At 54.3% G+C, this 26,196-nt stretch overlaps 7 protein-coding genes across 7 annotated transcripts; 5 read left to right on the top strand and 2 right to left on the bottom strand.

Annotated features, from left to right (window-relative positions):
* Positions 1-342: 342 nt before the first annotated feature.
* CPAR01_01121 (PX domain-containing protein) lies at positions 343-1,868 on the top strand (the record flags this gene model as incomplete). The annotated part of the gene is made up of 2 exons (XM_060485411.1): positions 343-603; positions 687-1,868. 2 exons carry the CDS (start codon positions 343-345, stop codon positions 1,866-1,868), a joined length of 1,443 nt encoding a protein of 480 aa, XP_060356268.1.
* Positions 1,869-4,657: 2,789 nt separating this feature from the next.
* CPAR01_01122 (subtilase) lies at positions 4,658-7,185 on the top strand (the record flags this gene model as incomplete). The annotated part of the gene is made up of 3 exons (XM_060485412.1): positions 4,658-5,794; positions 5,851-6,425; positions 6,483-7,185. 3 exons carry the CDS (start codon positions 4,658-4,660, stop codon positions 7,183-7,185), a joined length of 2,415 nt encoding a protein of 804 aa, XP_060356269.1.
* A 2,396-nt stretch (positions 7,186-9,581) lies between these two features.
* On the top strand, positions 9,582-15,092 carry CPAR01_01123 (uncharacterized protein; the record flags this gene model as incomplete). Its single annotated transcript, XM_060485413.1, has 3 exons — positions 9,582-11,853; positions 11,909-13,331; positions 13,382-15,092. The coding sequence occupies 3 exons, from the start codon at positions 9,582-9,584 to the stop codon at positions 15,090-15,092; spliced, it is 5,406 nt and encodes a 1,801-aa protein (XP_060356270.1).
* Positions 15,093-16,036: 944 nt separating this feature from the next.
* Positions 16,037-16,708, bottom strand: CPAR01_01124 (RNA recognition domain-containing protein; the record flags this gene model as incomplete). The annotated part of the gene is made up of 2 exons (XM_060485414.1): positions 16,037-16,297; positions 16,436-16,708. 2 exons carry the CDS (start codon positions 16,706-16,708, stop codon positions 16,037-16,039), a joined length of 534 nt encoding a protein of 177 aa, XP_060356271.1.
* A 2,737-nt stretch (positions 16,709-19,445) lies between these two features.
* On the bottom strand, positions 19,446-21,496 carry CPAR01_01125 (uncharacterized protein; the record flags this gene model as incomplete). The annotated part of the gene is made up of 3 exons (XM_060485415.1): positions 19,446-19,511; positions 19,570-20,400; positions 20,453-21,496. 3 exons carry the CDS (start codon positions 21,494-21,496, stop codon positions 19,446-19,448), a joined length of 1,941 nt encoding a protein of 646 aa, XP_060356272.1.
* Positions 21,497-21,701: 205 nt separating this feature from the next.
* On the top strand, positions 21,702-21,947 carry CPAR01_01126 (uncharacterized protein; the record flags this gene model as incomplete). The annotated part of the gene is made up of 1 exon (XM_060485416.1): positions 21,702-21,947. The coding sequence occupies one exon, from the start codon at positions 21,702-21,704 to the stop codon at positions 21,945-21,947; it is 246 nt and encodes an 81-aa protein (XP_060356273.1).
* A 2,429-nt stretch (positions 21,948-24,376) lies between these two features.
* CPAR01_01127 (uncharacterized protein) lies at positions 24,377-26,164 on the top strand (the record flags this gene model as incomplete). The annotated part of the gene is made up of 1 exon (XM_060485417.1): positions 24,377-26,164. The coding sequence occupies one exon, from the start codon at positions 24,377-24,379 to the stop codon at positions 26,162-26,164; it is 1,788 nt and encodes a 595-aa protein (XP_060356274.1).
* Positions 26,165-26,196: the final 32 nt, after the last annotated feature.

The following is a 26,196-nucleotide window of genomic DNA, read 5'->3' on the forward strand; positions in this document are numbered from 1 at the left end:
ATCGCGCTGCCCAACCGCATCAGGTCAGCTACACTAAGCTCGCAGCGTCACCTCTCATGGTTCAGCGACAGGCAGCTCTTGCCCATTCCCCACCACTGCCGCCGACACTTCCAGCCCATTGTCCGGCAAACGAGACGTTCTTTCCGCCAACTCCATCCGTTGCGACGATCCAAGATCAAGCCTCCTAGATCTGATTGTTTACAAACTTCGCGATTCCAATTCCTGTCGCTGCGTCCTCTGGCCCACCCCACGATCCTCATTCCTAGCTTCTCCAATACTAAAAGCGACTACTCCGGATCCCGACAGCAACCACATAACCCCACGTCCGCCTAGCAGGACGCCATGGCGGTCATGGATCAACACCAAGATGATTTCTCTAATGTCTCCTGGAATACGGACGAGCACACTGCTGCCGAAAGCTCGAGTTCAGTGACGGCCACTGAGTACGATGAGGATGCCGATAGAAACGGACACCATGCCTACGAAAGCGATGCACCTGGCAATGACGACGACCGGGAAGTTCTGGACTGCACAGTTTCTGAGCCGCTCAAGGAAAATGAAGGCTCCAAGGATACCTTTGTTTCCTACCTCATCACCACCAACGTAAGAAGACTCAAGCTGCTTTGTAGAGTTTGGCTACAAAGCTGCGATTATGGCTTCTTCGCGCGCTGACACGGATTCTACAGACCACATTCCCCTCCTTCCAGAGATCGCATACCACAGCCCGGCGACGGTTTACCGACTTTGTCTTCTTGTATAAGGCACTGAGCAGAGACTACCCTACCGCCGCGGTTCCTCCTCTCCCCGATAAACAGCGTATGGAATATGTTAGTGGCAACCGCTTCGGGCCGGACTTCACCAACCGCCGAGCGCATTCGCTGCAACGCTTCTTGAACCGCCTCTCCCTCCACCCCGTCCTCCGTCGAGCTGATATCCTTCACATTTTCCTCGAGAGTCCGGACTGGAACGCCACAATGCGCAGTCGCAGCCTCAGAGGATCCCAGAGCAGCGATGCCGGAAGCAGCGGCGTGTTTGACAACCTTACCGATAGCTTCCTCAATGCCTTTTCCAAGGCTCACAAGCACGACAAGCGGTTCTTGGAGGTCCGGGAAAGAAGCGACAAACTTGACGAGGATTTGGCCCACATCGAGAAGGTTGTAGCGCGCGTGGCGCGCCGGGAGAACGATCTCGAACTGGACTTCAAGGATCTGGCAGAGCAATTCCAGAAGCTCATCACTCTGGAGCCTGGTGTTGAGAGCGAAGTCCGACATTTCGCCAACTCGATCGAGGACACTGCTATGGGCCTGCGAAAGTTAAAGGATGTCACTGATGGAGACTACCTCGGCAGTCTCCGGGACATGCAAGCGTACAGCACGGCACTGAAGAGCCTGTTGAAGGCGCGAGAGCAGAAGCAGGTGGACTACGAGCAGCTCACGGAGTATCTTAATAAGAACACTGTCGACAGGGACCAGCTCCAGTCCGGGCATGGCTCCGGAGGCCTGTCCGGTGCTAGCGGCCGACTGATGCGCAAGCTCGAAGACGTGCGTGGAGTCGATCACGAGCAGGCCCGTCGCGATCGCCAAAGGAAGCTGGAGATGAACATTGACAAGCTTACTACCGAGGCGGAGCGGGCCAAGAAGACGAGCGAAATGTTCGACGACGAGGTGGTCAAGGAGGTCGCCGACTTTGAGCGAATCAAGCGAGTCGAGTTCAAGAAGCAGCTCGGAGGCCTAGCCGACTCCCACATTGAATTCTACGACGAAGTTACGGAAATCTGGGAGAGCTACGTCAAGGCGATGGAGGAGCAAGGCGTTTCGGGCACCCGCAGCACCGGTGTTGAGCCTCCTGGTCGCCGGTTGGCGGAGTAGTGCTGGAAGGACCGGGAGAACGTGGGCAGCGAGTTGAGAGCCATCATGCGTAAAAAGATTCGAGGACTGGATGAAGATTGGGCCGAACCCGCCTAATTGGGTTTATATGTTGGTATAGGATTAGCTTCCAATGGCTCCGGAGCATTACGTCGGACAGATTCAGCAGACGGGAGAGTGGGTTATGCCATCGGAGTATCGGACATACCAGTCAGGTAGAACTGGAGATAATCATGAAGATGGGGGCGTGTGGATTGTGATTAATGAATCAATACATTTTCTTCTTCTCACGATTGTGAAGTCTGATAAATGGGTGCTGGCAGTTACGAAACCAACATGGCCGACTCTACGTAGGAAGATTATTTGTCGTTCCGATGTATAAGGAGTATACTCTGGATTATTGTTCTCTAGCCGATTCGTGACCGTTTTCGAGAATGCCGTCCATTCATGCAGGAACAGGGTTGTTTGATGTGGCTCAAGACGAAATTGCCATCAAGGCGCCTCTTGCTATACTAGTATGCAGGACACGAGTCTCGGGAGGTATCTGTCAGAGTTGTGGCTTGCCTTGGGATCAGGCCGCAAAACCCAGCGACTTGGACATAAGACTACCTTAGAGGAGAAACATTGTTTGCGGATGTGGATTGCAGGCACGTCTCTTTTCACATGGAGCATGACTAGACACGCAAACGCTAGTGAAGTCAATGTCACTTATTATACATCACATTCATTCATTATAGTAGTGTACGCTGTGACGAAGGGGAGGGTATAATACTGTGTACATGAGTCTGTCTCTTTCGTAACATCGTAGGATGGTGCTACAGGCGCACGAGAGAACAGAACGAACGAGACCAGATTCCGAAACGGTTGATTGTGTCAAGCGCCAAGGCAAACTATGAGAATGCTGAAGCTCGGCCGCGAGCCAAGACTCTGTGAGGCGTGGTCTCTGATTCGACGTTTGGGCCCTTTTATGAAAACGTGCAAGTTGCAGGGTGCAATACCACAGGTACACTGGTACAGTCAGATCTGACTCTCCAGAGTCCAGTGTCCACCCCTTGTCTCGAGACCGAGGGAAGCAGAATTTCTGTTGTGTCGTATTTTGCGGGAGAACACCGTTGCCAAAGTTTCGACATATTAAATTCAGGTGGAAAGATCCGAAGCGGTCGTGGGACCGGTGTCACGGTGGGACGGGGAATGGGAGGAACTGGACTCTCTGTGCTCCTTACCTTGTGTACGAATGGGGGATTGCTGACAGTTCAAGATTGGACATTGGTTGGCACTCGCAATTTTGCATGTTTACGAACCCGAGTACGTACTTTCCCAAGCACGAGTCTTCAGCGACGGGAGGCGCAACCAGCTGCAGCAGCAGCACGTAAGGAGTGAAAGGTGAGAGGCAAAAATGGAGAGGGTCTGGACACCTTGACGAAGACATCACACGGGATCTCGTCGCAACAACGGGCCAATGAGGTGGGGCCGTGACGGGCTGCGCCAGTGTTGAAACGGCAGAGTGGGCGGTGGTGCGGCAGTGAGCCACAGCATCTTATTGGGGGCCTAACTGGAGACAGTGGAAGTGACTGCCCGCTGCCAGCCCACCTGAATCGCCGCCTTCCCTTTCGGTATAAGGTACCGTACTGCAAACTTACCTTAAGTACCTATGCAAGTATCTAGGTAGGTATCGGGTCGTTATCACCAGACACGCGCAGGCCGCAGGACCCCTAAGTCTACGGGTACGGCTACATTTGACTAGCGTTCCCAGGTTTACGTGTACCTGGGGCTGCAACCTGCTGGAGAGCACGAGGATCTAATGCGGCCGTGGCTGGAGGGAAGGGGTCTTTCGGGGGCGTTTGTCTGACTGTAGCAGGTAGCATTGGACGCCCTGTCCGCATCCTTATGTTCCTGCCGTTTTCGAGAAGGCCACGAAACAGCAGTGAGAGGGAGCATTGAGTGCATCTAGCAAGAGAGTACGGATACGTCTGCCTTGTGTTCCAGGTCACCCTCACTGCTTCCGTCAGCATTTTCCATTTCCTTCCCATTTGCTTCTGAGTCTTGAGTTTCTCATCGCTCGTTCACTCGTCGCATTTCTATCCTCACTTTGTCACCTGTATCCCCAGTATCGTCGTTATTGAGTGCTCAGCAGCTCTACCTACGTATACCTATTGGTACTTCTCGTTCTCGTTTGGGCCATTGGCGTCGGTCACATCGATATTAAAGTCCACGACGACGGAGGGAGAGACGGAGCCTCCCCGCTGTTTATTACGCATGAACTCTGGCCTTTGCTGCCTTTCAAGTAATACTTAACCAACGACTAACGCCTATCTCCATCGAATTTGCGTCGCCAAGCAATACAAACGGGTTTTGCCAGGTGATTTGCGCTGTACCAGACCGGCGTACCAATAAAGTACATAAGAGGCGTCCCGTGTATTCGAGGCATTCGTAAGAAAAAAGCGGAAAGCAGAGTCGCGCTGCAAGGGAAATCGAGAAGCTTTGGCCATCTTCAAGGGCCGCCCTTGCCACTTGCGACTCGACCACGTCTCGTCTTCCGCTGTTCCCCCCCAGCCTAGACGAGCCAAGTCCCGTTTGTTCCCTTCGTTCCCCTGATTGACGAGAGAGGTACGTGTTGTGTCCAGCAACCTCTTCTAGATTCACATCTTTTTTCTTCCCCTTCCTTTCCCTTTCATGGTTTGACTCGATTTTGATACGGGCACGGAAGCTAATTGTCGACTCCCCTTCCTCTGCAGTCCCTCCTTTCTTTGCGCATTATCAACATCCCCTCGAGGGGTCTTCGGCAGCGCATCATGAAGCTTTCCGCGGTTCTCCTCGGCCTTGCTGCTCTCGCGAGCGGTACTTCCTCTCCGCGAAACTACGAAACGAACGATTACTATGTTCTCGAGCTGGATTCGTCTACATCTCCCGGCCAGGTCGCCGACCGCTTGGGTCTGAGGCACGAGGGTACACTCGGCAGTCTCGACGGCCATCACATCTTCTCCGCTAGGAAGGTCGAGCACGACATCGTCAAGCCAGCCTTGCAGGAGCGCAAGCTGCGGAAACGCACGCTTGGCGGCTCCGACGTCCTCGATGGCGTCCGTCTTTCGCAGAAACAGCAGCTTCGGAAGCCTTGGGAGAAGAGAGTCCCCCCGCGGTCGCATGGACCGGCCAATTACGCTCGCCAGGACGCGGCCGACCCTAAGATGGTTGAGCAGATGAACGAAGTCATGAAGACCCTCGGCATCGCCGATCCCATCTTCAACGAGCAGTGGCATTTGCTCAACACCGTCCAGCCAGGCCACGACATCAACGTCGCCGGCGTGTGGAAGTCTGGTATCACGGGCAAGAATGCAACTGTCGCCATCGTAGACGACGGTCTCGACATGTACAGCGACGATCTGAAGCCTAACTACTACGCCGCCGGTTCTTACGACTTCAACGACCACCGCGAAGAGCCCAAGCCTACGCTCAGCGACGACAAGCACGGCACCCGGTGCGCTGGTGAAGTGTCTGCGGCCAAGAACAACGTCTGCGGTGTCGGAGTGGCCTATGATTCCAGGATTGCGGGTATCCGTATTCTGAGCAAGTTGATTTCGGATGCCGACGAGGCTGTCGCGATGACCTACGACTACCAGCACAACGACATTTACTCCTGCTCCTGGGGCCCTCCGGATGACGGTCGATCCATGGATGCGCCTGGTATTCTTATTAAGCGTGCTATGCTCAAGGGCATCCAGCAGGGCCGTGGCGGAAAGGGATCCATCTACGTCTTTGCCAGTGGTAACGGCGCCGCGAACGATGACAACTGCAATTTTGACGGCTACACAAACTCCATTTACAGCATCACAGTTGGCGCGATTGACAGAAAGGGCCAGCACCCTTACTACTCCGAGAAGTGCTCGGCTCAGCTTGTTGTCACCTACAGCAGTGGCAGTGGAGATGCTATCGTATGTTTTCCAGACTCTTCTAGCTTGATAGGACCAGAACTGACTTGTTTGCGCAGCACACCACTGATGTCGGCCAAAATGCCTGCTATAACGGTCACGGTGGTACTTCCGCCGCTGCTCCATTGGGTGCTGGTGTCTACGCACTGGTTCTCGAGGCTCGCCCTGACCTTACTTGGAGAGATATGCAATGGCTTGCCATGGACACCGCTGTGCCCATTGACGAGGCCAACGGCGAGTGGATGCCGACCAAGATTGGAAAGAAGTTCAGCCACACGTACGGATACGGCAAGATTGATGCGTTCAAGATGGTTGAGGCAGCCAAGGCCTGGAAGAACGTCAAGCCCCAGGCTTGGTACTATTCTCCTTGGATCCACGTTAACAAGGATATCCCTCAAGGCAAGGACGGCATCGCGGTCAGCTTTGATGTCACTGCGGATGCTCTGAAGCAGGCCAACCTCGAGAGACTGGAGCATGTGACCGTCACCATGAACGTGAACCACACGCGTAGAGGTGACTTGAGTGCCGACTTGATCAGCCCCGAAGGAGTTACCAGCCACCTCTCTGTCACCCGCAAGATGGACTCAGCCAAGTCTGGCTACGTTGACTGGACTTTCATGAGTGTTGCCCATTGGTAAGTTGCTCGGAAAATTGGCGAGACACTAGGATCGGAATGCTGACAACTAATTAGGGGTGAATCCGGTATTGGCAAGTGGACCGTTGTGGTCAAGGATTCCAACGAGAACGAACACAAGGGCACTTTTGTCGACTGGCATTTGAAGCTCTGGGGCGAGTCGATTGACGCTAGCAAGGCAACTCTCCTACCCATGCCGACTGAGGAGGACGATAACGATCACGCGCTTGTTGCAACCACCACTCTGCCAGCTGCTATCACGACCATGACGCACGCTGCCGAGAACACCGCAACTGTTGTCAAGCCCTCCGACCACCCCGAGCGGCCTACCAAGATCCAGTCTGGAGCCGACGCGACACCTACGGAGACTGGCAAGCCGACAGACACGCAAGAGACGCCTGCGGCAACGACCAGCCCGTCCAACTGGGTGTCTTGGCTCCCGTCGTTCGGAAAGGCTGGCGTCTGGGTCTATGGCGCTATTGGACTCATTGCTGTGTTCTGCTCTGCTTTGGGTATCTGGTTCTACATCCGCAAGCGCCGCAACAGCGCGCCTCGTGACAATTACGAGTTCGAGCTGCTCAACGAGGACGAGACGGAGGGCCTCAATGGCGAGAAGCGTACGCGGGGCCGCGAGCTCTACGATGCATTTGCCGGCGATGACGAGGATGACGATGATGAGACTGGGGCATACCACGACAACCGGGACCGGTCGAGAGAGGGTAGCGGCAACAGAGAGACTGACAGGCTCACTGAAAAATAAGGCGTATGACGGAGCAGGTATGGGCGTCCATTGCATAGAAATACCTTGAGGTTTCTCTTTCTTGTCACTTTTATAGCATTTGGGCATTGTGGTTAGTGTATTTTTTTCCCATGGACGTTAGACGGTGCTGTTGGTGTTGAGAGGCGCAACCAATCAATCAAATTGGAAACACTGGATAGCCCCGTTGCGATTTCCCATGTGCTCTTTGTTTTAAACTAAGGATACTCGTTGGAGTCGTTGGAGAAGACCACAGTCCAAGCTCTATCAAAGAGAAGGAGTCCTGGTCTGAAGTACTGCTCTGGAGAGTTGCGGGCACTCCCGCACCGAAGAATCCAGCTACTGCACGGCTCCTGGACGGCTTGAGAATTTAGCTCTCAAGGGTCTTCTGTTTGGTCTTGGTCTGCATTATGTCGACCTTCGAGTGCAACTTATTGTTGTCTTCACTCCTTAAACTTTGTTTCGGTTTGGACTTTTTCCCTCAAACACATAAATCTCGGCCCCTCATGTTGAGCAGCCCATGTTAGAGGCTCAGACAGTAAACGGTCTGCCTAGGCTTGGAACAACGGACCAGTCAATCAAAGGTGCCGAATCAGTTGCTTTTCTTCCTTTTTTCTTCCTGTAGGCCTTGGCGGGTAATCGAAGCTGTCGAGGTCACCGTCAGTCTGACGGTGAGGTTCAGGTAGGTAGCTCAGGTGTCTCTGTTTGCGCCAACCACCTCAATATTCGACCGCCAGTTTCGATTGTGTTCGGATCGACGAATTGACTTTTGTTTGAATTGCAGGGAACTTGATTACCGGGTGCCGTATCTGTCCCTTCCGTACCCTGTTTTTTTTTTTTACTTTTGCCTGGGGCTACCTTGCCTTGCCTTGACCTCGCTTTTTTACTCGATTCGACGATTCGAGGAGTGAACAATTACGAGACTTTCAGCCACCTTTTTTTTTTCCCTTTCCCTCTACGGATGCAATTGTCTTCACGTTGTTCTACAGATACCCTGTCCTGCAAAACCCTGCACCCGCGCCTTTCCCCGATCTCACATCTCACATCGCTTGCTGTGTCTTTCGACAGGGCCTTTGTACTTGTACGGATACATCAATGCGTATGGCAGCGAAGACTCACCGTAGCCCTCTTCCTCCCGTCCCACCTCATTGGCGGTTAGCGGGAACAAGAAGGAAAGCGGCATGTGGTAGCAAGCAAGCTGGAGCCTCCTTCCCACCTCACCCCGTGCTGCCGCGCCCCCCGTCGGCGTACTTCGTGGATGGCACGATGGAGACGAGGGGCTCTCTGGGCCTGGCTGCATGTAAGCTGCAGCCATCGGAGTCGTGGTCACTGGTCAATGGCAAGCGAGGCCATTCAGTGGCTCCATTCCGACCGCCTCTTTTCTTCTTCCATCTTCTACTTTCCCACCCCGGAGCTCCTCCTTCTCCTCCTTCTTTGACTCCCGACCTGACAGCAAGACCCGTTGACCCAGTTGTATTACTCCATAGCCCGTACTTCGTACCTACCTTGTTGACAACTAAGCCCGTCCCCTGTCGCGGCTGTTCGTGCCCAGCGGCAGCGGCATTCGATGCGTCTTTCTTGCCTTGTCAGCCCAATCGATGACACGCCTGGGTCTAAGGTATCTCTACCTTAGCGGGTAGGAACAGAGTGATAGGACACCAAAAGACAAGACTGGAACAGCTGGAACTGGAACAGACTCAAGACCCCTGGTCGACGAGACAGGGTTTCTCGCGCCTTCTCTCCGCCCAAGCCGCCCCCAACCCCGGTCGAGCATCCATCTTGCTAAACCCAACTTGGTGGGCGAATGACGCCGTAGCACAAACCAGTCAACCTCGCCATTTTCCCAGCTCTTGGTTTTCTCTAGCTTCTGCGGCCTGCCGGTGTGTGCTTGAGTCGCCAGGAAAAGTTCAAGCTCTCTCTGTCCAGTGGGAATTCTCGGAAGGCTCTTTTCTTAACCTCTCGTCTCATATCTTTCTCTTTCACTCTTGTCCGTATCTTCTTTCGCTGCCACCAATTCCCTTTCGCTGCGGCCTATCATCCCATATCTCACCTCTCGGCATCTCATCTCGGTGACCTACCTACCGCCCTCGACTTCCTTGCTCTTGCATACGGCCGACCTCATTTGCGCCCGCGTGTCTGCATCGCATTGGCTGCTATGGCAAGCCGCATATGTCTCTGACGCCCGGCCATCTTCACTATACCGCTACTTAGACTCTGCTTTAGTTTACCGAGTAGTTTGTAGGTATTTCTGCAAGTTTGCTTCCCACGGACGGCGGTACGCACGACTCACCGGTGCTTGCGCCCACGTCTGTTCCCGTCTTGCAGCTCGATTAGCGCTTCGCAAATCCCAGCGACGACGGTAGACTTTCCCAAGGGCCAAGGTAGCCAGCCTCGTCGCCATGCCTCCTGCGCCGTATTGGGGGGACTTGTCTGGCCCCAAAGCTGCCAGACGCCAGCGTCGCCAGTCTGAAGACTTTAGTCTCCCGGAGCGCATGTCACCTGAGCCAGTTCCCTCAACCGCAGCAGCAACAACAGCAGCGGCAGTAGACAAACCGCTTCCTCCTCATCCCCCAAAGTCGAATCGCACTTCCCTACAGACAACAAACACCGAGGCCTACACCGAGTCTACGCTCAGCCCCTTCGCATCGCCCACTGCATCCAGCTTCGCGGACCAAGGGCTTGCCCCGCGCCCGCCGACTTTCCCCTACGGCGAGTCTCAGTATCCTGAGGAGCCGGCCGAGAGGCGCCAGCGACGACGCAGAGAGCGCAACGGCGATGATAGGGACGAGGACCCTGATCAAGATTCTCTCTCCGCTCCCACGCCTCCAGCTGCCCCCGATGTGCCCAAGGCTCCTCCCGTGAGCTTCAGACATCCATACGGCAATGGTGGTCTACCATACACCCACCCTGCTCCGAGTCCAGCTCGAACACCGCGACAGCCTAGTCCGCTGGTCGGCCCGGAAGACGAGATGAACCCTGAAGAGTACTACAAGGATCCTGCTCCCGAAAGGCAACAGCAGGATCTCCCTCCCCTAGACCGCTCCCAGCGCACACTGGATGTGGCAACCGAGACGCGGCCACCCCGCGAACCCCGCGAACGCCGCGAACCTCAGAGCTCGTCGAGGAGGAGATCGGCCGGAGGATCAGGCAGAGATGCACAGAGGAGGAAAGCTTCCATGGGAGACTCCAGCAGAAAGTTCGCCAACGACCGCTCTCCACTACAGAGGCTTGAGTCGAAGCTCGATACCATTACAAAAGAGGAGAAGCGAGCTCGTGTGGAGGCCGCAGAGCGCCGCGCCAGGGAGAAGGCTGCGGCAAAGGCTGCCCAGAACCCTGATCTACTTCAACCACCTGAAGCTTCGCAACGCGCGCCGCGACAACATCCCAAGCAAGAGCCTCAGCGACCACTGCCTGAGCCCCCAGTCCAGCAAGTACAGGTACATCAAGTGCCTGTACAGCAGGTGCGCTTCCGCGACGAAAGATATGACGATAATCCGCATGTGCAGCAGCACGCCAACGTCGCTGCTTCACGTGGACCCCCGGCGCAATACTACCCCGAAGACGAAGCAAGATATGCGCCGCGCCAATCGCTCGACGATCGGCGACAACACCAGCAGCACATGCCCGAAAGCCATAGGCGGCATGCATCTGGCCCTTACCCGTCGAGAGGCCCCGCAATAGAGGCCATGGAAGTGAGACACCCTCCGCCCTCTTCTGGTGTTCCGCAGCGAAGTGTGAGCCTTCGCGAGCCGCCTAGTGAACCTGCCGTTGCAAACTCCGGTATTCCGAAGCGCAATCTGAGCTTCCGGGAGCGGGCCGCGAAGGACAACATGAAGTTGCCTCAAGCTGCCGATCCTCAAAATCCAGACGACAGCCCAGAGCCTACCCCGCCAGTAGCTGGTTCTAGGAGACCCAGTTTCTCTCTGACTAGGAGCGGGAGCAATAAGCTCAAGAAGCAGCCCAAAGGTGATCCTTGGTTCAGCATCCGGAAGGATGCAGAGAAGAAGTACGAAAACATTGAGTTCCGCAATGCCGCCATGGACCAATCTGCGGCCGAAAAGGGCGGTCCCCCGGTGCAGAGATCCGTGTCGCACGCAACGCGCGAACAGGCATTGCCCCCGGACGCAACAATTGAAGAAGCCAGACAGGCCAGGATGCCCAGTAAGGCTGCGAAGCTAATTGGCATTGACTTTGGAGGAGTTCAGCGACGCTCGACTGCCCCGGCAGCACAACACTACGATTCCGACTCTGACGGTGAAGATCCTCGTTACGAAGACCCTCGGCGTGCGCCTGTAGCATCTGGTGGGCGTGGCGATGGATATCCTTATGCAACCCACGGACATGCTGCGGCGCGTGGTAGGCCCACCGACAGGGAGTACTACTCTGAGGATGATGGATTTAGTGACGATTCTCGGGATTTGTATCCCGCAAAGAAGACTTTCCGTCCTGGCGAGGGCATCTACAAACCGCCTGTATACCTCGATGAGTGGAAGAAGGCGACCGTCGGTAGCCTCTGCGGCAATATGCTGGACCTCAGTGAGGAGCGGCTCGCCTCCATTGATAAGGACACTCCTTGGTGGGAGGGTGGCAGAGAAGGCGGTAAGCGCAGAGAAAGCACTTCGCGGCCGCGCAAGGCGGAAGCATTCGACGGAGAGTACGACGACACACATGGTAAGTTTCTTATAGGCCGGGCTGAGTTATGTGACGAGACTTACAGACACCCTAGCACCTACACGATTTAAGCCGCCGCTGTTTCTCAAGTGTGGTCCTTTGTTGAGATACTGCGGACTCAAGCACGAGAAGGTTCCCGCCCGTAACAGGAACATCGCTGTCAATGAGAAGACAATATGGAGAGGCTCAGTCATGATCGTCACGCAAGACAGCGACTCCTCGTACGAAATCGCGCCAACATTGAGACTTTTCGTGCAGCCTATCGAGCTCCTACCGCCCCCGCCTCAGGAGATCTCCGGGGAGCAAGGTTTACCGCCAGAATACGTGGATCCGATTGCGGGCATTCCGAAGCTGGGTAGACGGGGAGAGACCCTTTATGTCCGTCCTGTGGAGCATCTCGACGAGGCCAAGGACTTGTCCAGAGACGAGACAGACAATGGCCTCTTTGAGAAGACGAGAAGTCCTCCAGACTACACGCCGCCTAATGGCTCTCCGGATTTGCCTGGGTCTTTCGCCAGCCGCAGAAAGCGTGTAGAGATTGACGGAGAAAAGGTCTCTAAGTACAAGGACGTTCGCGGTTTCCGACTCCACGCAGAGCGCGGATGCACGTTCTGGCGCTTCAACATCGAGATCGAGCTTCGCGAGAAGCAGCAGCGGATTGCTTATAGAATCAACCGGGGCCCTGCAATGGGCTTCTGGGTTCCTGCAGTGGGACAGTCCATGAACATTATGTTCCACAGCTGCAACGGCTTCAGTGCTAGTGTCAACCCCGACGACTTCAGCGGGCCGGACCCCATGTGGCGCGATGTCCTCAACACGCACCAGTCGCAGCCTTTCCACGTCATGATTGGCGGCGGCGATCAAATCTACAATGATTGCCTGATGGACCAGAGCAAGCAGTTCCGCGAATGGCTGGCGATCAAGAATCCTCTGCACAAGCACAACTCGCCCTTCACCCTGACAATGCAGGACGAGCTTGAACGTGCTTACCTGGAACGGTACTGCATGTGGTTCTCGCAAGGTCTCTTTGGCCTGGCCAACTCGCAGATTCCCATGGTCAACATGTGGGACGACCACGATATCTCTGATGGCTTCGGCTCCTACGCGCACCACGACATGAACTCCCCGGTGTTCTCTGGCCTCGGCAACGTTGCCTACAAGTACTATATGCTTTTCCAGCACCAGAGCATTCCGAGTGAGACGGACGCCACTGAGCCTAGCTGGGTGCTTGGCAGCAAACCTGGTCCGTACATCAGCGAGTTGAGCCGTAGCTTGTTTGTCGAGCTAGGATCCAACATTTCTCTACTCGCTGTTGATGGCAGAACAGAAAGGACCGAGCTCGATGTGGTCAGCGAGCCCTCGTGGCAGAAGATCATGGACCGCTGCTACGAAGAGCTGCGGACAGGCAGAACTAAGCACTTGCTTGTTTTGCTTGGTGTTCCAATTGCCTACCCCAGATTGGTCTGGCTGGAAAACATGTAAGTCTCTCTTGACTCGTGATAACATCAAGACAAGCTAACCATTGCAGTCTTACTTCGAGAGCCATGGATCCCGTGAAGGCACTTGGCAAATTGGGTATGCTCGGCAACACTCTCAACCACATTGATGGAGGCGTCGAAGTTCTCGACGACCTCAATGACCACTGGACCGCCAAGAACCACAAGAAGGAGCGCACAGTCGTAATTCAAGACATGCAAGACCTGGCGGCTGATAAGTCTGTCAGAGTCACCTTCTTGAGTGGTGATGTTCATCTCGCTGCTGTGGGTCAGTTCTATGCCAACCCCAAGCTCGGCCTGCCCAAGCACAAGGATTTCCGATACATGCCCAATGTCGTCTCATCAGCCATCGTCAACACGCCGCCTCCCGATCTGATGGCGGATATCCTGAACAAGCGTAACAAGATTCATCACTTTGACGAATCGACTGATGAAGACATGATCCCGCTCTTCCACCATGGTGTCGATGGTAAAGCGAGGAACAACAAGCACCTGCTGCCGCATCGCAACTGGTGCTCTATCCGAGAATGGACTCCGGGCACAACACCGCCTCCTACCCCGCCTTTGTCGGCTTATGATAGAAGCCCAAGCCCACCGGCGAGCCGTGGAGGCCTCTTGAGACGATTCTCTTCAAATCGTGGCCCCGCGTACCGACCCGATGTTCAGCGCGATGAGTCTCGGTCGCGTCCTCCGATTTCCAACAACAAGGGCAAAGCTGGTGGTCTGTTCCGAAGCCTCTCACGCCGCAACTCGACTGACGGAGGTCGGCCAACCAATGTTGATAAGCCCAAGCGATCACTGTCGTTGACGCGCGTCTTCAGTCTGGGTCGCCGAAGCAGCAAAAAGTCTCAGCCCGATGATGGTGGCATCAATGGGCAATGGGGAGACGAGGATAGTGTCGACGGTAGTGTCGATGATGGATACTATGGATATGATGATGAGTACGACCGCCGACGTGCGCCTAGGTCTAGGGGCATGGGTCTTCGAGGAGGAGGAGGAGGACATGATGAGTACCAGTCCGGTGACGACTCGTACTTCACGGCTCGTCCTGCAGCACGGATGAGGGGCGCACCTATTAGGGGGGGACCTGACTCGGAAGACGAGTTCTCGCCCGGCGATGAGTCTCAGTTCACTGCTCATCCGCCACCTCGCGCTTACACTATGGGCGACGAGCGCCAGGTTCCTCGGTCGCAAGAGATTCTACCGCGGCCAAAGGCGTTCCATCGCACCCCGACCGGGCTGTCAGTCAAGCAGAAGAAGAAGGCGGACGCATATGAAGTCGACCTTGAGGGCGGCTTGGATATTTGCCTCAATGTGGAGGTGAACCAGAAAGATCCTACTGGTATTACGGTGCCTTACCGACTGCTCGTGCCGCGTCTCATCTGGGACGACGCCAAGGAGGCAGCTACAGTTCAGCCACCTGCCCCGTCTGGTTTCAAGCGAATGTTCAGCATGAAGAAGAAGGATGCTGGCGCCGTGCAGTCTCAGGTGCCGGCGTCAGAGGAGCAATTCGAGGGATCTGTCAAACAAGGATCCATCAGGCAGGGCTCACTCAAGCAAGGGTCCGCCAGACAGTCTTCAGTAGCACCTTCCGCCGGACGGGAGCCTGTCTACGATGCGCCGCCCAAGAACGCGAGGTACGAGTCGCCTGGAGGTTATGACTCGGCCCGTACTCATGGGTCGTCAGGAAGATTTGACTCGCCGGCCAGACATGAGATGCAGAGTGTGAGGCAGGGTCGGTGAAGGGAGTGAAACGCGCGACGATGGAATGAGAGTTGATGAGAATGAATGAGGGCGGGGCGTCTTTTTCCCTTTTTCTTTAGGCACATTATTGGTTCGAAGCATGACATATGGGCATTGCGACGGAGTAGGATTGCAAACGAGGATCAAAAAGTTTTTGGATTGCTAGCCTCCCCTCTCATGTGCTGGGGGGGATCAGCTCTTTCTTCGATACCTCTAGGCCGGGCGGCCTTTTACGTTAGTAATGACGATTATGACTCCTATGCTTTCGTCGAGATGCAATGTTTGTGAGATATGAAATGCGATCGGAGAAAGACGGGACTTGGCTGACTACTCGAAGAATCTCAAGCACCTTGATTTGAAGTTGACTCGCCCAATAAGGCGCTGGCGATGGATCCGACAGCCGATTCTGATTTCTGTTACATATTTCGCTCAGGTCTCAAACGAAGTCGGGCTCGGCTACCGTCGTTAAGATGACAAGTCCTCTCACTTGAATCTCGGTATTGCAGGATTAATATGATCATGTCAAACTTTTGATTTCTAGTTGCAGCCTTTACAAATCAGTCAGTATTGGACGACGAGAAGGGGGGAATAGAGAAGAGGGAAGAAGAAGCAAACCAACCTTTTCAGACTGAATCACGCATGCCGATGTGCTTTTCCCGCGAACCAGCTGGCTTGTCTTGAGCTTGGTCGCCACACATCGGCAAAGGCCAACACGCTATCGAGGCCTTCATTTCTCCTTCTCCAATCCTCCCTCATCCTCTTTATTTTCTGCTTAGGAGACTCCGATATGTGGCGTAAAATATCGTCTCAGACACCCCCCCCCCCCCACTTGTCTGCTAGCACCGCAACCTCGAGACCTCGAGACCTCGTCACCCCTCGTGCTTTGCGCTGCCGTTGCCGTCCTACTTTTTGTCGCTTCTTCTAGCGTTTCGGGAAAACAAAAATCATTCAATGTCATCGCCGTCCTTAGCAGCAACGACCTCCCTCTCGACGCTGCGGCTGCGACTGCGTCCGCGACCGCGGTTCTGAGCTCTCGCGCCGCCGCGGATGTTGTTCTGGTTGTTGTTGCCGCCCTTGCCGCCGGGCGGGGGCCGGACAAAGGCAAAGTCGACGTAGACGGTCTGTTCGAGGAGTTTCGCCTCGTGGGCGCCGTCGATGGCGGCGCGGGCTTCGGCGAGGGTTGCGTATTCGATGAGGGCGTAGCCCTGTTTTTAATGTCAGCTTCCCAGCGTTTTCCTCCCGAGGGCTTCATCTCTACGGCTTTGGAGAAGGTGAAGAGAAGGAGGCAGGGGGACGTGAAGGGCAAGGGCAAATGGAAGGGGGGGGGGGGAGAAAAGGCGCACCTTGACGTAACCGCTTCTCCGGTCGAGGTTGAGGTGCAGGTTCTTGATCTCGCCGTACTCGCCAAACATGTCCTGTATGGACTCCTCGTCGGCCTCCTCGTGGACGTTTGTGACCATGATGATCCAACCCTCGATGGAGCGGACGGCGGTCGCGCGGCCGTGAGTCTGCATCTCGGATTCGTTACGCGCCGGGGCGGCGCCGCTGCCACCGGCTCCTCCCTCGGCGACGGAGGGGGAGGGGGGGTTGTCGATTTCCATTTCCACGTCAGCCATTTTCGAGGACTAGGGCGGTGGGGTTGGGGGAGAAGGAAGCTGGTAGAGTTAGCCCTGCTGGTTTCAATGCCTTGAGAAGGGCCGCTGTGAGCTTACGATGAGGGTGTTTCCGTGGAGGTTGGGTGAGGGCGGGGTAGCCGGTGGTGAGCTTTTGGCGAGGCTGAAAGATCGTGAGAAGGGACAATGACAGACCGTAAACCTGACTGCTCCCCAAGATGCGCGGCGGGACAGGCAAGGTGCAAAAAAAGTGGAGGGGACGTTGGAATGGAGATTTCTGAGTGGAGGTACGTAGCGAATTGCGGGAGCTTGCGCACGGTCTCCCTGACGATCCTCGCGTGGCCGCGAATCTCAATTGTCCCCTGAGCACCGCGATGGGACAGTGGGTAGACGATGTCGATGAATCAACGGATTATCACACAAGGAAGGGATGCTTGGACATGTAGCAAAAGTGCTAGAGATTTGTATCGCAAAGAGTAAGCAGCATGGTGTTTGCATGAGGATATCGAAGAATTGAAGAGTGGAAAACAAGGGGAGCGAGGTAGAAAGGAACGTCTCGCTGAAATGACACCTCTGGTTCCTGGGGACCAAAACTCCTGTAACGCCCAACCCAAATTTCCATCGTCCACCTCCCCCTAAAAGCGCATCAAGCCCTACAATGGGCAGGCGCTTGGTCAAAAGGCATCCACGTGGATGCGCCATTCTGAGTGTGGAATGTCTGAAAAGTTGACCATCTGGTCATGAAAGAAGGAAAGGAAGATTCTGGAGGTGTGGCACTTCCTTAGAAGCGCGTGCACATCATCACGCAATCCATGCAGCTCGAAAAGCACTGGGCCTGTGAGATATTCAGGGCGCTCGTCAGCGGGATGTAATCGATAACGCTCAGATACGATGGAATATTCAAAATGACTTACGCAAGACCAGCTCCCTTTCTGAGTGTCCTCCTCCTCCTTGGGTTGCACCGTGTTGGGATCCATGGTTTGTCTTTGTGGTTGATCGGTCGTCATCTTGAGTGATTTTTGTCTGGGTGATTTGAGTGGTGCGACTTATTGGCAGCTTGCTTGCCTGGCGTTGAGAAAGCTCAATTCCCTAGGACGAAAGGAGTGACTGGGAATCAAACCGGCAGAGAGAAGAACAAAGAAAGGACACGAAAATTGCAGTGAAGAAGATTACTCCGATTCGAAACGAGAGAGGGACGGGATTCGTGTGTCTCCTCCTCAATTATATCTCAAACAAGCACATCGATCTCATTGCACCGGTCTCATCTCCTTGGGTGCCCAGACAAACCAGAGAGTAGGAGGGCTGTGCAGCATCCCCGCCAAGGATCTTCCCATCCATACAATTTTAAATCGTCGGCCCAGAATACGCGGACGGCTTACCACTCTTCGTACACAATACACAAGCACCAGTGACAAACACCACACGCTCGCGTTGCAGGACAACTGCGCACCCGCCAGATTAAAAGAGGGGGCCCCCAAGTTTCGTCTTGGCGAAGTTGGCTCAAGGGGTGGAGGGTCGTGTCGTCGCGCGCGAAGGAAGCGGATACCCGCACTCGACTGCTACAAGAATCACCAAAAGGGTTACATGGAAGTGACACGGCGAGGCAGCAAACCAGAGCGCCAAGTTGGTCAGATGAAAAATTGGATTCATGGGCCAATGCTGATCGGCGTCGATACGGATAGGCAATTGGCCCGTGATGCCCTGTTTTCATGTTCCGTTCTTCATTGATTGAGAGTCCCTCTCGTTCCAGAATCCTCTCTCCGAGCCGTAATGCCCGGGCGGTTGCAATTCAGAGGTTTGTGGGTGTGTCTATCAGCTATGTTGGCGAAACAGTAGCACTTGAAACAGACATTATCCCAGCTCGACTCGAGATGGCAGAAAACCGTTACCTTTCGTGGCCGTCCGGCGTTGTCCCCAACGTAGGTTTTGGTGTTCCCGGATTCCGAACGGCCAGCAAAATTGGACCTCTGGTAGGCACATGTGGTTAATCTCCCAAGCACTTTAAAGACGCGGCGGCATTGCGTACCCTTGAGCAGAGTTGCGTAGGCAGCAGGTTCGCGACTCCCCCCCCCCTATTTGCCATGCGGCACTTCTATTCCTTTTTGGTAAGGCGTTGTAAGAACCTGGTATGGGATGCAGCTGGCTATGAAATGTACGAGGCTTAGCTGTGAGATAGGATGATTCTGGGGTTGAGTCGAATAGATGACTGGTATGCTACAAAAGCCTCAATGGGCCCTGCTCACCATTTTTTCACCGTCCGGTAGGGCTGAACCTGAATCATAGGTTGAGGCTGTGACAAGCGGGAGCTTCAAACAAATCGGCCAGCAAACACCCGTCAGCTGTTCATAGATTGACCTCTTTCGCCGGGCTTTCAGTCTTGATATCTTATTCGACTTGACAGCTCATGCCACACTTGGTACTCCTCTGTGTGTTGATGCGTGCTTCACCTCTATTCTCCAATTCGTTTAGACCTTATTTCTGACGTTTGTGTTTGCTAGGTTGAAAAGAGACAGTTCAAATATTTTAGTCAAGCCGTGTAAACTTTGTCTCCATCAAAATCACCCAGCCGATATGGCTTCGTTTTCGACCCTAGAATCTCCAGGCACAAACTGACATTTTCATCTCCTTCCACATTTTACTTTGTTCAACGTAGACCCCAAGTAGTTGTTACAGCCAAACATGTACCCAAACCGCCAAACAAACAAAAATTACGGTCTTGGGATGAGCAGGTGAATAAAGCTTAAGCATTAGTCTCCTTCCCCGTATACTCGGCAGTCCGACCGACCTTCTCCCACGGTGCAAACGCCTACGAACTTTATTAGCAGCTGTGTAGAGAAACCAGAGACAGGGCTAACAGGACTTACGTTATCAACGTTACGCAACGGCGCAGCGAGCTCAGGGAAATGTCTGCACAGCACGTCCTTCATCGTGTTCTTCTGCACCCAGTCCATACCCTCCCGCGTGTACACCTCAGGACACCAACCATCGCCGGCGAGGAATCGGTCAGACTTGATGCGGCGGCTCGCCATGAGGATGAAAACGCGGAAGGCCGTGTCGCTGAACCCGAAGCCCTCAGGAAGAGGCTCGCTGAGCGTGCCAGCCAAGAGATCAACGGCCTCGATGTCGCCGTTGTACACCTCCTCTAGATCCGCCGCTAACTTTGCGGCCTCAGGACCGGGGCCGGTCAGATCTTTGAAGCTACGGACGGCAGGCATATGGAAGAGGCGGCGGAAAGCGTTGTACCTCGGCACCCCGCGCTCACGATCACGGAGGATGTCGACAGTGCCCATGTCGAGATGTCTACCCTGAGGGAACTCTTTGTCTGCGGGTAGGTGCAAATCACGGAGAAAGTTTGGCATGTTCTTCGCGCGAATGGCGCCGGGATAGTTTACGCCAAAGGAGTAGAAGACGTCGGCAAAGTTCAAACCGAGGCCGTTGCTGTTCGAGGTCTTATCGTCTAATGGTGTGCGGGCCCTTTCGAAAGCGACCTCCTTCATCGGAAGGGTGTCGGCGTGTTGGCCGCTCTTGACTTTGAAGAAGGCAATATCGTCGGGGACAAGCGGGTGCAGACGATATACGGAAACAAATTCCTCGGTCAGGGAGTATGGGGCGCCGTCTTGATCGGTTCCCGAGCCCGGGATTCCTGAGATGACCTCGGATTTGTTGTCGAAAATACGGCCGAAGACGTGCCACAACTGTTCAACCCCATCAGCGACTGCAACGCATAGACTTATACAAGAGGCTTACCTTGTCTCCAACCAACCCCCACCAGTTCGCCTCCATACCGATCTTCAATGTCGGATGCTTCAAGATAGCAGGCGTCCACTCGATGGTGTGAATCTTGGCCATGAGTGCACAATTGATCAACCTGGCCGTGTCAAAAATCTCATCACTTGTCCACGATGGGTTCGACAGCTTGAGATGGCCAGCGATAGCATTATGCTCCAAGGCAAAGAGGGTATGTAGCATCTCAAGACCAACCCACCAATTATGATGGAAGCCGGTTTTGGGGATGCCGTTCTCGCGAGGAAGGAACTGTTCACCATTCACGCGGTCGACCGCAAGCTGTCCATCATGGCAATTGGATCGCAGTTCCACGGTTTCAGCTTCAGTCGAACCATAGATCTGTGAGCCATCCCACCAGTGCGTGTTTTCGTTCTTGTAGCCCGGCGATTCATCATCCAGCTTCGAGAGAGTACTGTCAACCTTGGTCTTGAATATCTTCATCTTCTTGTCTGGCCAGGTGTCTCCCTTGGGCATCGGAACGTCCCAAGTCTCGTCACTCGAGGCATGCTGCGCCCAGTCGTGGACCTGGAACTGAATCCAAGCCGCAGCGAGGAGGTTGACGATCGTGGCGGGCTTAAAGCCACCTTCCGGTCTCGCAAGGATCTTCTCAGAGATAAGCCTCGGGTTCGGCGTGAACAGCTCCTCGTGAGTGGGCATCTTGGCATGCTCTCTTGGGATGTTGCGGCCGAAACGCATCCCGGCGCAGCCCATCTTGGGCGCCTGGAGGTCGTTATACAGACCATCTGAGTTTCTGACAGCCATGAACTTGGTGTCGGACATGGGACATTGCGCCGTTGTACCTTGGTCTTCAGGAGAGGGGTATGTGTCGTAAAGGTTCTTCTGGCGGAGCTCGAATCGCAACGCCAGGAGGTTGAAGGCGCCAATGATGGCCGGCAATTTGTGCCATGCGATGAAGACGTTGACAATTTTCCAAAATTGAATGAACAAGAACTTGAAAAGATCTTCCGCCGATTGGCGGACCTGGCTCTTAGTCGTAGGCTTCATGTTTGCTGTTAGTCGAGAGATCATTGACTTCCGGACATGACAGGATCTTCATCGGATAGGTATCATGCTATTCTTATACAGCTGTATTACCTTACATTGACGCCCGCCTGCGAGCCTCGAGCAGCAGTCACATGCCAGCCAAGACATAGAGGCTGTTCAAGGCAGTTTCTGCATTAAGCCAGCATCTCGAGCCTCGTGTAGCAGCATGTCATCCCGCCACCAGGCAGACAACAAATGGAATTTGTCTCAATCGTCAGCATCTGCCACGAATAAGAAAGCATACAGACGCGCTGCCGTTCAGCTGGCCGTTGAAGTGTATCCTCGAAACCGCCCCCAAGAACGGCGGGGTCCCATACCTGTCATCCAATATCTCGATTCAGAAGGTAGGAAACGAAGTGGTAAGTGTGTACAACTCGATGCTGACTCCCAACTTACGTCCGCCGTCCAATGAGCACTGCCGGGGACGATCTCCCTTCCCGGCCGCCTTGCGCAAGTGTCCGGCTGAGGTCAGCCAGCTGAAGCGCCTGCTGACATGTTTGTCTACACGACTGGATCTGGTTCGCACTTGACCGCGAACTTGCAGCTGTAGAAGCCTTTCTGGCTTTGAAAGGGGTAATGTATGCTGCATCTTTATCGACATTTTTGGGATACCAAACGGGACTCAAAGTCAGGAATCAAGAGAGCAGGATGCCTGCTGAATGTGAGGGTGTCGTCATCTTACGGGGCTTCACATAGGCCAATTGATGACTCGACTGGAGGCTGATGTGCATGGCATGACTTGTGGAGTCGAGCCTTGGTGGAAGGGTGGCCTGAGACATCAAGATGAGCAATGATGAGTCCCTCGTTGGCATTACGGTCTCTACTCCGGCTCCAGGTGTCATGCATCCTAGGCTGCGTCTGTTGATGGGCATTGCCTTGCGAGGTGAAGTGAAGTGTTGATTAACTCACATGCAAGGGGAAAAGGGAACGAAACTGTGTCTTCGGGACGTTTCCGCTGTCCAATTTTTTGCTCAGCATGGGAACAGATATGTGGCAGGAAGGTACGGCCAGGGCAACTTCCACATGTTAAAGGCTACGGGAAAGAGGCACCCCGTTCACCTCCGCCTCTTGAAAGGTAAGCAGGCACGGGCACAGATACGGCCTTCCCCTTCTAGCAAGCTACATATCCGCATGTCTCGCGTAAATACTACAAGGAAGGTCTCGATGAGCAGCTCCTTCCTAGAATTGCGTGGCATGAGATCGCTCAAAGGATGTGTGCGTTCAGCGAAGAACTTATGGAGTCAGCCTGCTACTGCCGCTCACTCGCGAATATCCCCATGCATTCAGCGTGCGTGTGGAGCGCTGCTCGGTCTTCATCTCTCGGCATGGTAGCAATAGTCGCAGAAAACTCTCCGGGTCAAACTTTTAGGCGCGCCTGGGTGCGTGGGACTGCTTGAGCTGCTCGGTGTAGATTCCAGCTGGTGAGCAAAAGCGAAAAGCATACCACCTCGAGCTGAACTCTTCTTCATACCATCGCGCAAGGCGATGAATACAATGAAAAGTGTGGTTGAAAATCAAAAATTGCCACAGCGATGGCCCCGAAGGACAATCGAGAGAGGTCTACTCCGCGATGTGCAATGCAGGCATCCCTCTCTGCAGTCCGGATTTCTTGATCCCCAGACTGCCCATGAAGGTAAGTATGAAGAAGAAAAAGAGGAAACAATGCAAAGGCGGGAGATTGGGTGGGATTATATAGGTGTCCAGAGGGCAGCAGAGTGGGGCCGGATTGGCCTCAATCACTCGGTGGATCCGATCATTTAACAGCCAATGAAAAGCAAGACCAGGTTGCTGTGTTTTAATTGGCCGGAAAGGTACGGAGTAAGGAGTACGTCCCTAAATCTTCTACTCACGTGACCATACAAACCGCTGGAACCTGAAAGGCAGCCGTCGGGGTGCTTGTTAATGTCTTACAGGAAAGAGCACTGCTACCAGGGCAACAGATGGAGGGCTGGGCTGTGAGATGGTCCATGTGGATTTGGCTCGAACGGCGCATCTTATTGAGTTGAACTTAGCGCCCATGGTATTTATGGTGAATGATATTTGTCACTCAAGCACTGCCTCACCCAAGTTACTGTCGACATGTGCTGGAACTTTAGCTTCCTTCTCAAAGTCGAAGGCGTATGGACCTTCCGTTAGGTATTATAAGTAAATGGCCACAAATCGGATGGAGAGGTACGTTGCAGGAACCTTGGGGACGATGGTACCTATTTGCCTCCAGATTGCCAAGGTTCTCCAGAGACAGCAATTCTCTGATATGGCAGCCCGGCAGCATCGCGAAGCATGAACTGAAAGGCAGTTCCTACCGGATGCAGATAGAGGAGTTTGTGAGCCTTACAGGCCTGCGAGAGGGAGATCGATCAGCCCGATGCTCGCAACCTTTACTTCGCAAACTTAGGAGGTTGCCAGCCGTCCCTTAGCATATTTGTGTCGATGAATCTCTTCCAGAAGAAGTGATCGACTGCTGTGACTCGTTGATGAGGGCATGCCACAGCGAATAGAGGAAGTTTCTCTGGGATGGAAAAGTCGATGAGTGCACCGTTGCTGCTCAGAGAGGTACATGAGACTAAGGCTGCGACGCGTAGCTGTGCGAAGCAGTCACATTTCAGTCTCAGGGTATTATTTGACTAGAAATGTCTAATCTCAGAACTTTTAGTGTTGTACGATACTTGGCAGTGTCAGCGTTTCTTCGTTCGTCTTACACGCTGGCTGAAGTCGACTGACTAATCAACATGTTGAGGGAAACTAGTTGGCATTCAACCTTTCGAGATGCTCAACGCAATGCCATGTTCCGCAATCTCATGTCATCTAGGATATTCAGTATCACTATACATCATTATAGAAATGTCCAACTTTGACAACGATAATAACAAATTGGAGATGCTACGGCCTGCAATCAATGGCGAGATGCTACTCGAGCTGACCCCGCGTCCAGCAATTGATGAATCAACAAATCGACCATTACAAAAGATCGCCAGAAGTAAGCGACAGAAAAGTTTCACAGGCTGCTGGACTTGCCGCCAACGCCATGTAAAATGCGACGAACAGCGACCAGCGTGCCGGCGCTGCGTTGCTGGCAAGTTCACATGTCAAGGATATGGCACGCGACTGACCTGGCTCTCGCCCACGGGAACAGGAACATCAAGCAGTGGTGGCCGGCGTCGGCCGAGGACAAAGGCCAGCTCCTCATCGCAGAACTCTTCACAATCGCCGAACCAAGGGATATCTACAGCTGTTGATAATCAAAGGACCGGCCCGCTTCTAAGATTCCGGGCGTGCGAACCACGCGTCAGGGTTGAAGATGCCTGGCAAGCTGGTAGAAGCACTGCGAGGAGGGAGCCACCGTCTCTAAACGTCCAATCGCATGATCAAGGACTGGGAATGCTACAGAACAGTAGATTGGGCGTTGAGTGGAATTCTTTTGACGTCTCCAGCCACTGGGACCTATCCCCCATGGGTAATCCGGCATGGCCACTAGAAGCACCATTAGCTCCTGCTCGAGAAAGAGAACTCATCAACCACTGGGCGACGAACCTCGCACACAAAATGATACCCATTCGCAGCCCAGCGAACCCATTTCTGACGACTGTATCGCCCATGGCTCTCAAGGGAAGCCGCCTCGCCAAGACGAGATCAACGTCAACCGTCGCTCTGTTTCACGCAGTCTGCGCCATCTCCGCGGCCCACCAGGCGAACCTCAGAGGCACCGACGACGCCCATGCCGGCTACGCAGATCTGATGCTCCGTCATAAACAGCTGAGCTTCCGCCACCTTATGCAAAATATGAGCTGCAGAGACCATGACGAGCGGATGGCGAGTCTGGCCACTCTCTGCCTATGGATTCTCACTCACTTTATCACCGGCACCGCGGGCGCCTGGCGCGAGGTCATAAAGGTGACCCGTGACCTCCTCGACGATACGAGCATGGAAACCTGGAGACAGTCGACTACCGCCGCCTTGACGTACGAGTCCTGCTCCTCCACCTTTGCCACGGTGCTTGCCCAGTACCTCGGACGATTAGACGCTCCCGTCCCGATGAAGACGTATCTGCCAGATGTCGAGCTATCGAAGAGCCAAATTATGCCGGTCAGGTCTCTCGAGCTGGTCTGTTCCTTCAACGCAAAACTTGTGCAGTCCTCAATCCTTGCAGAAGAGGACCTCGACCAACTAGAGATCGAATTCGCCTTGTCTACGCCTGAGCCTTCGGTAGATTACGACGCCAACAACGCGGAGTCGGCCATGGTGCACCACCACCGTTCGCTATTCTACCACGCGTGCTTACTCTATTTCAAGGGCAACTCTGGGAGGCGAGGCCCCGAAGAGGACGTCCAAGATCTGGTTGCTAGGTGTCTTGACCACATGGAGCACCTCGAGTCCCTGCAGAAGAACAGCAGCCCCAAAGCGTGGATCTACGCCACTGTGGCCTTCGAGGCTAGGACGCCGGAGCTACGGAATAGGGCAAGATTGCTATTCTCTAGAAAAGAGTCACTCGGGATCGCTACCTGGGATACGCTGCTCCTCGCGGTTGAAGAGGTGTGGAAACGCCGCGACCTGGCTGCCCCTGGTGTATCACCGGAGCCTTGGACGCGTGTACTTTCACGGATGCCAGAGTTTGATGTGATTCTCTATTGAGATAGTTTCTGTGAAGACTATCTAGACCTTCC

The sequence above is a fragment of the Colletotrichum paranaense genome (genome assembly GCF_030867605.1).
Source record: "Colletotrichum paranaense strain IMI 384185 chromosome Unknown Scaffold_1.1, whole genome shotgun sequence".
NCBI classification, from domain to species: Eukaryota; Fungi; Ascomycota; class Sordariomycetes; order Glomerellales; family Glomerellaceae; genus Colletotrichum; species Colletotrichum paranaense.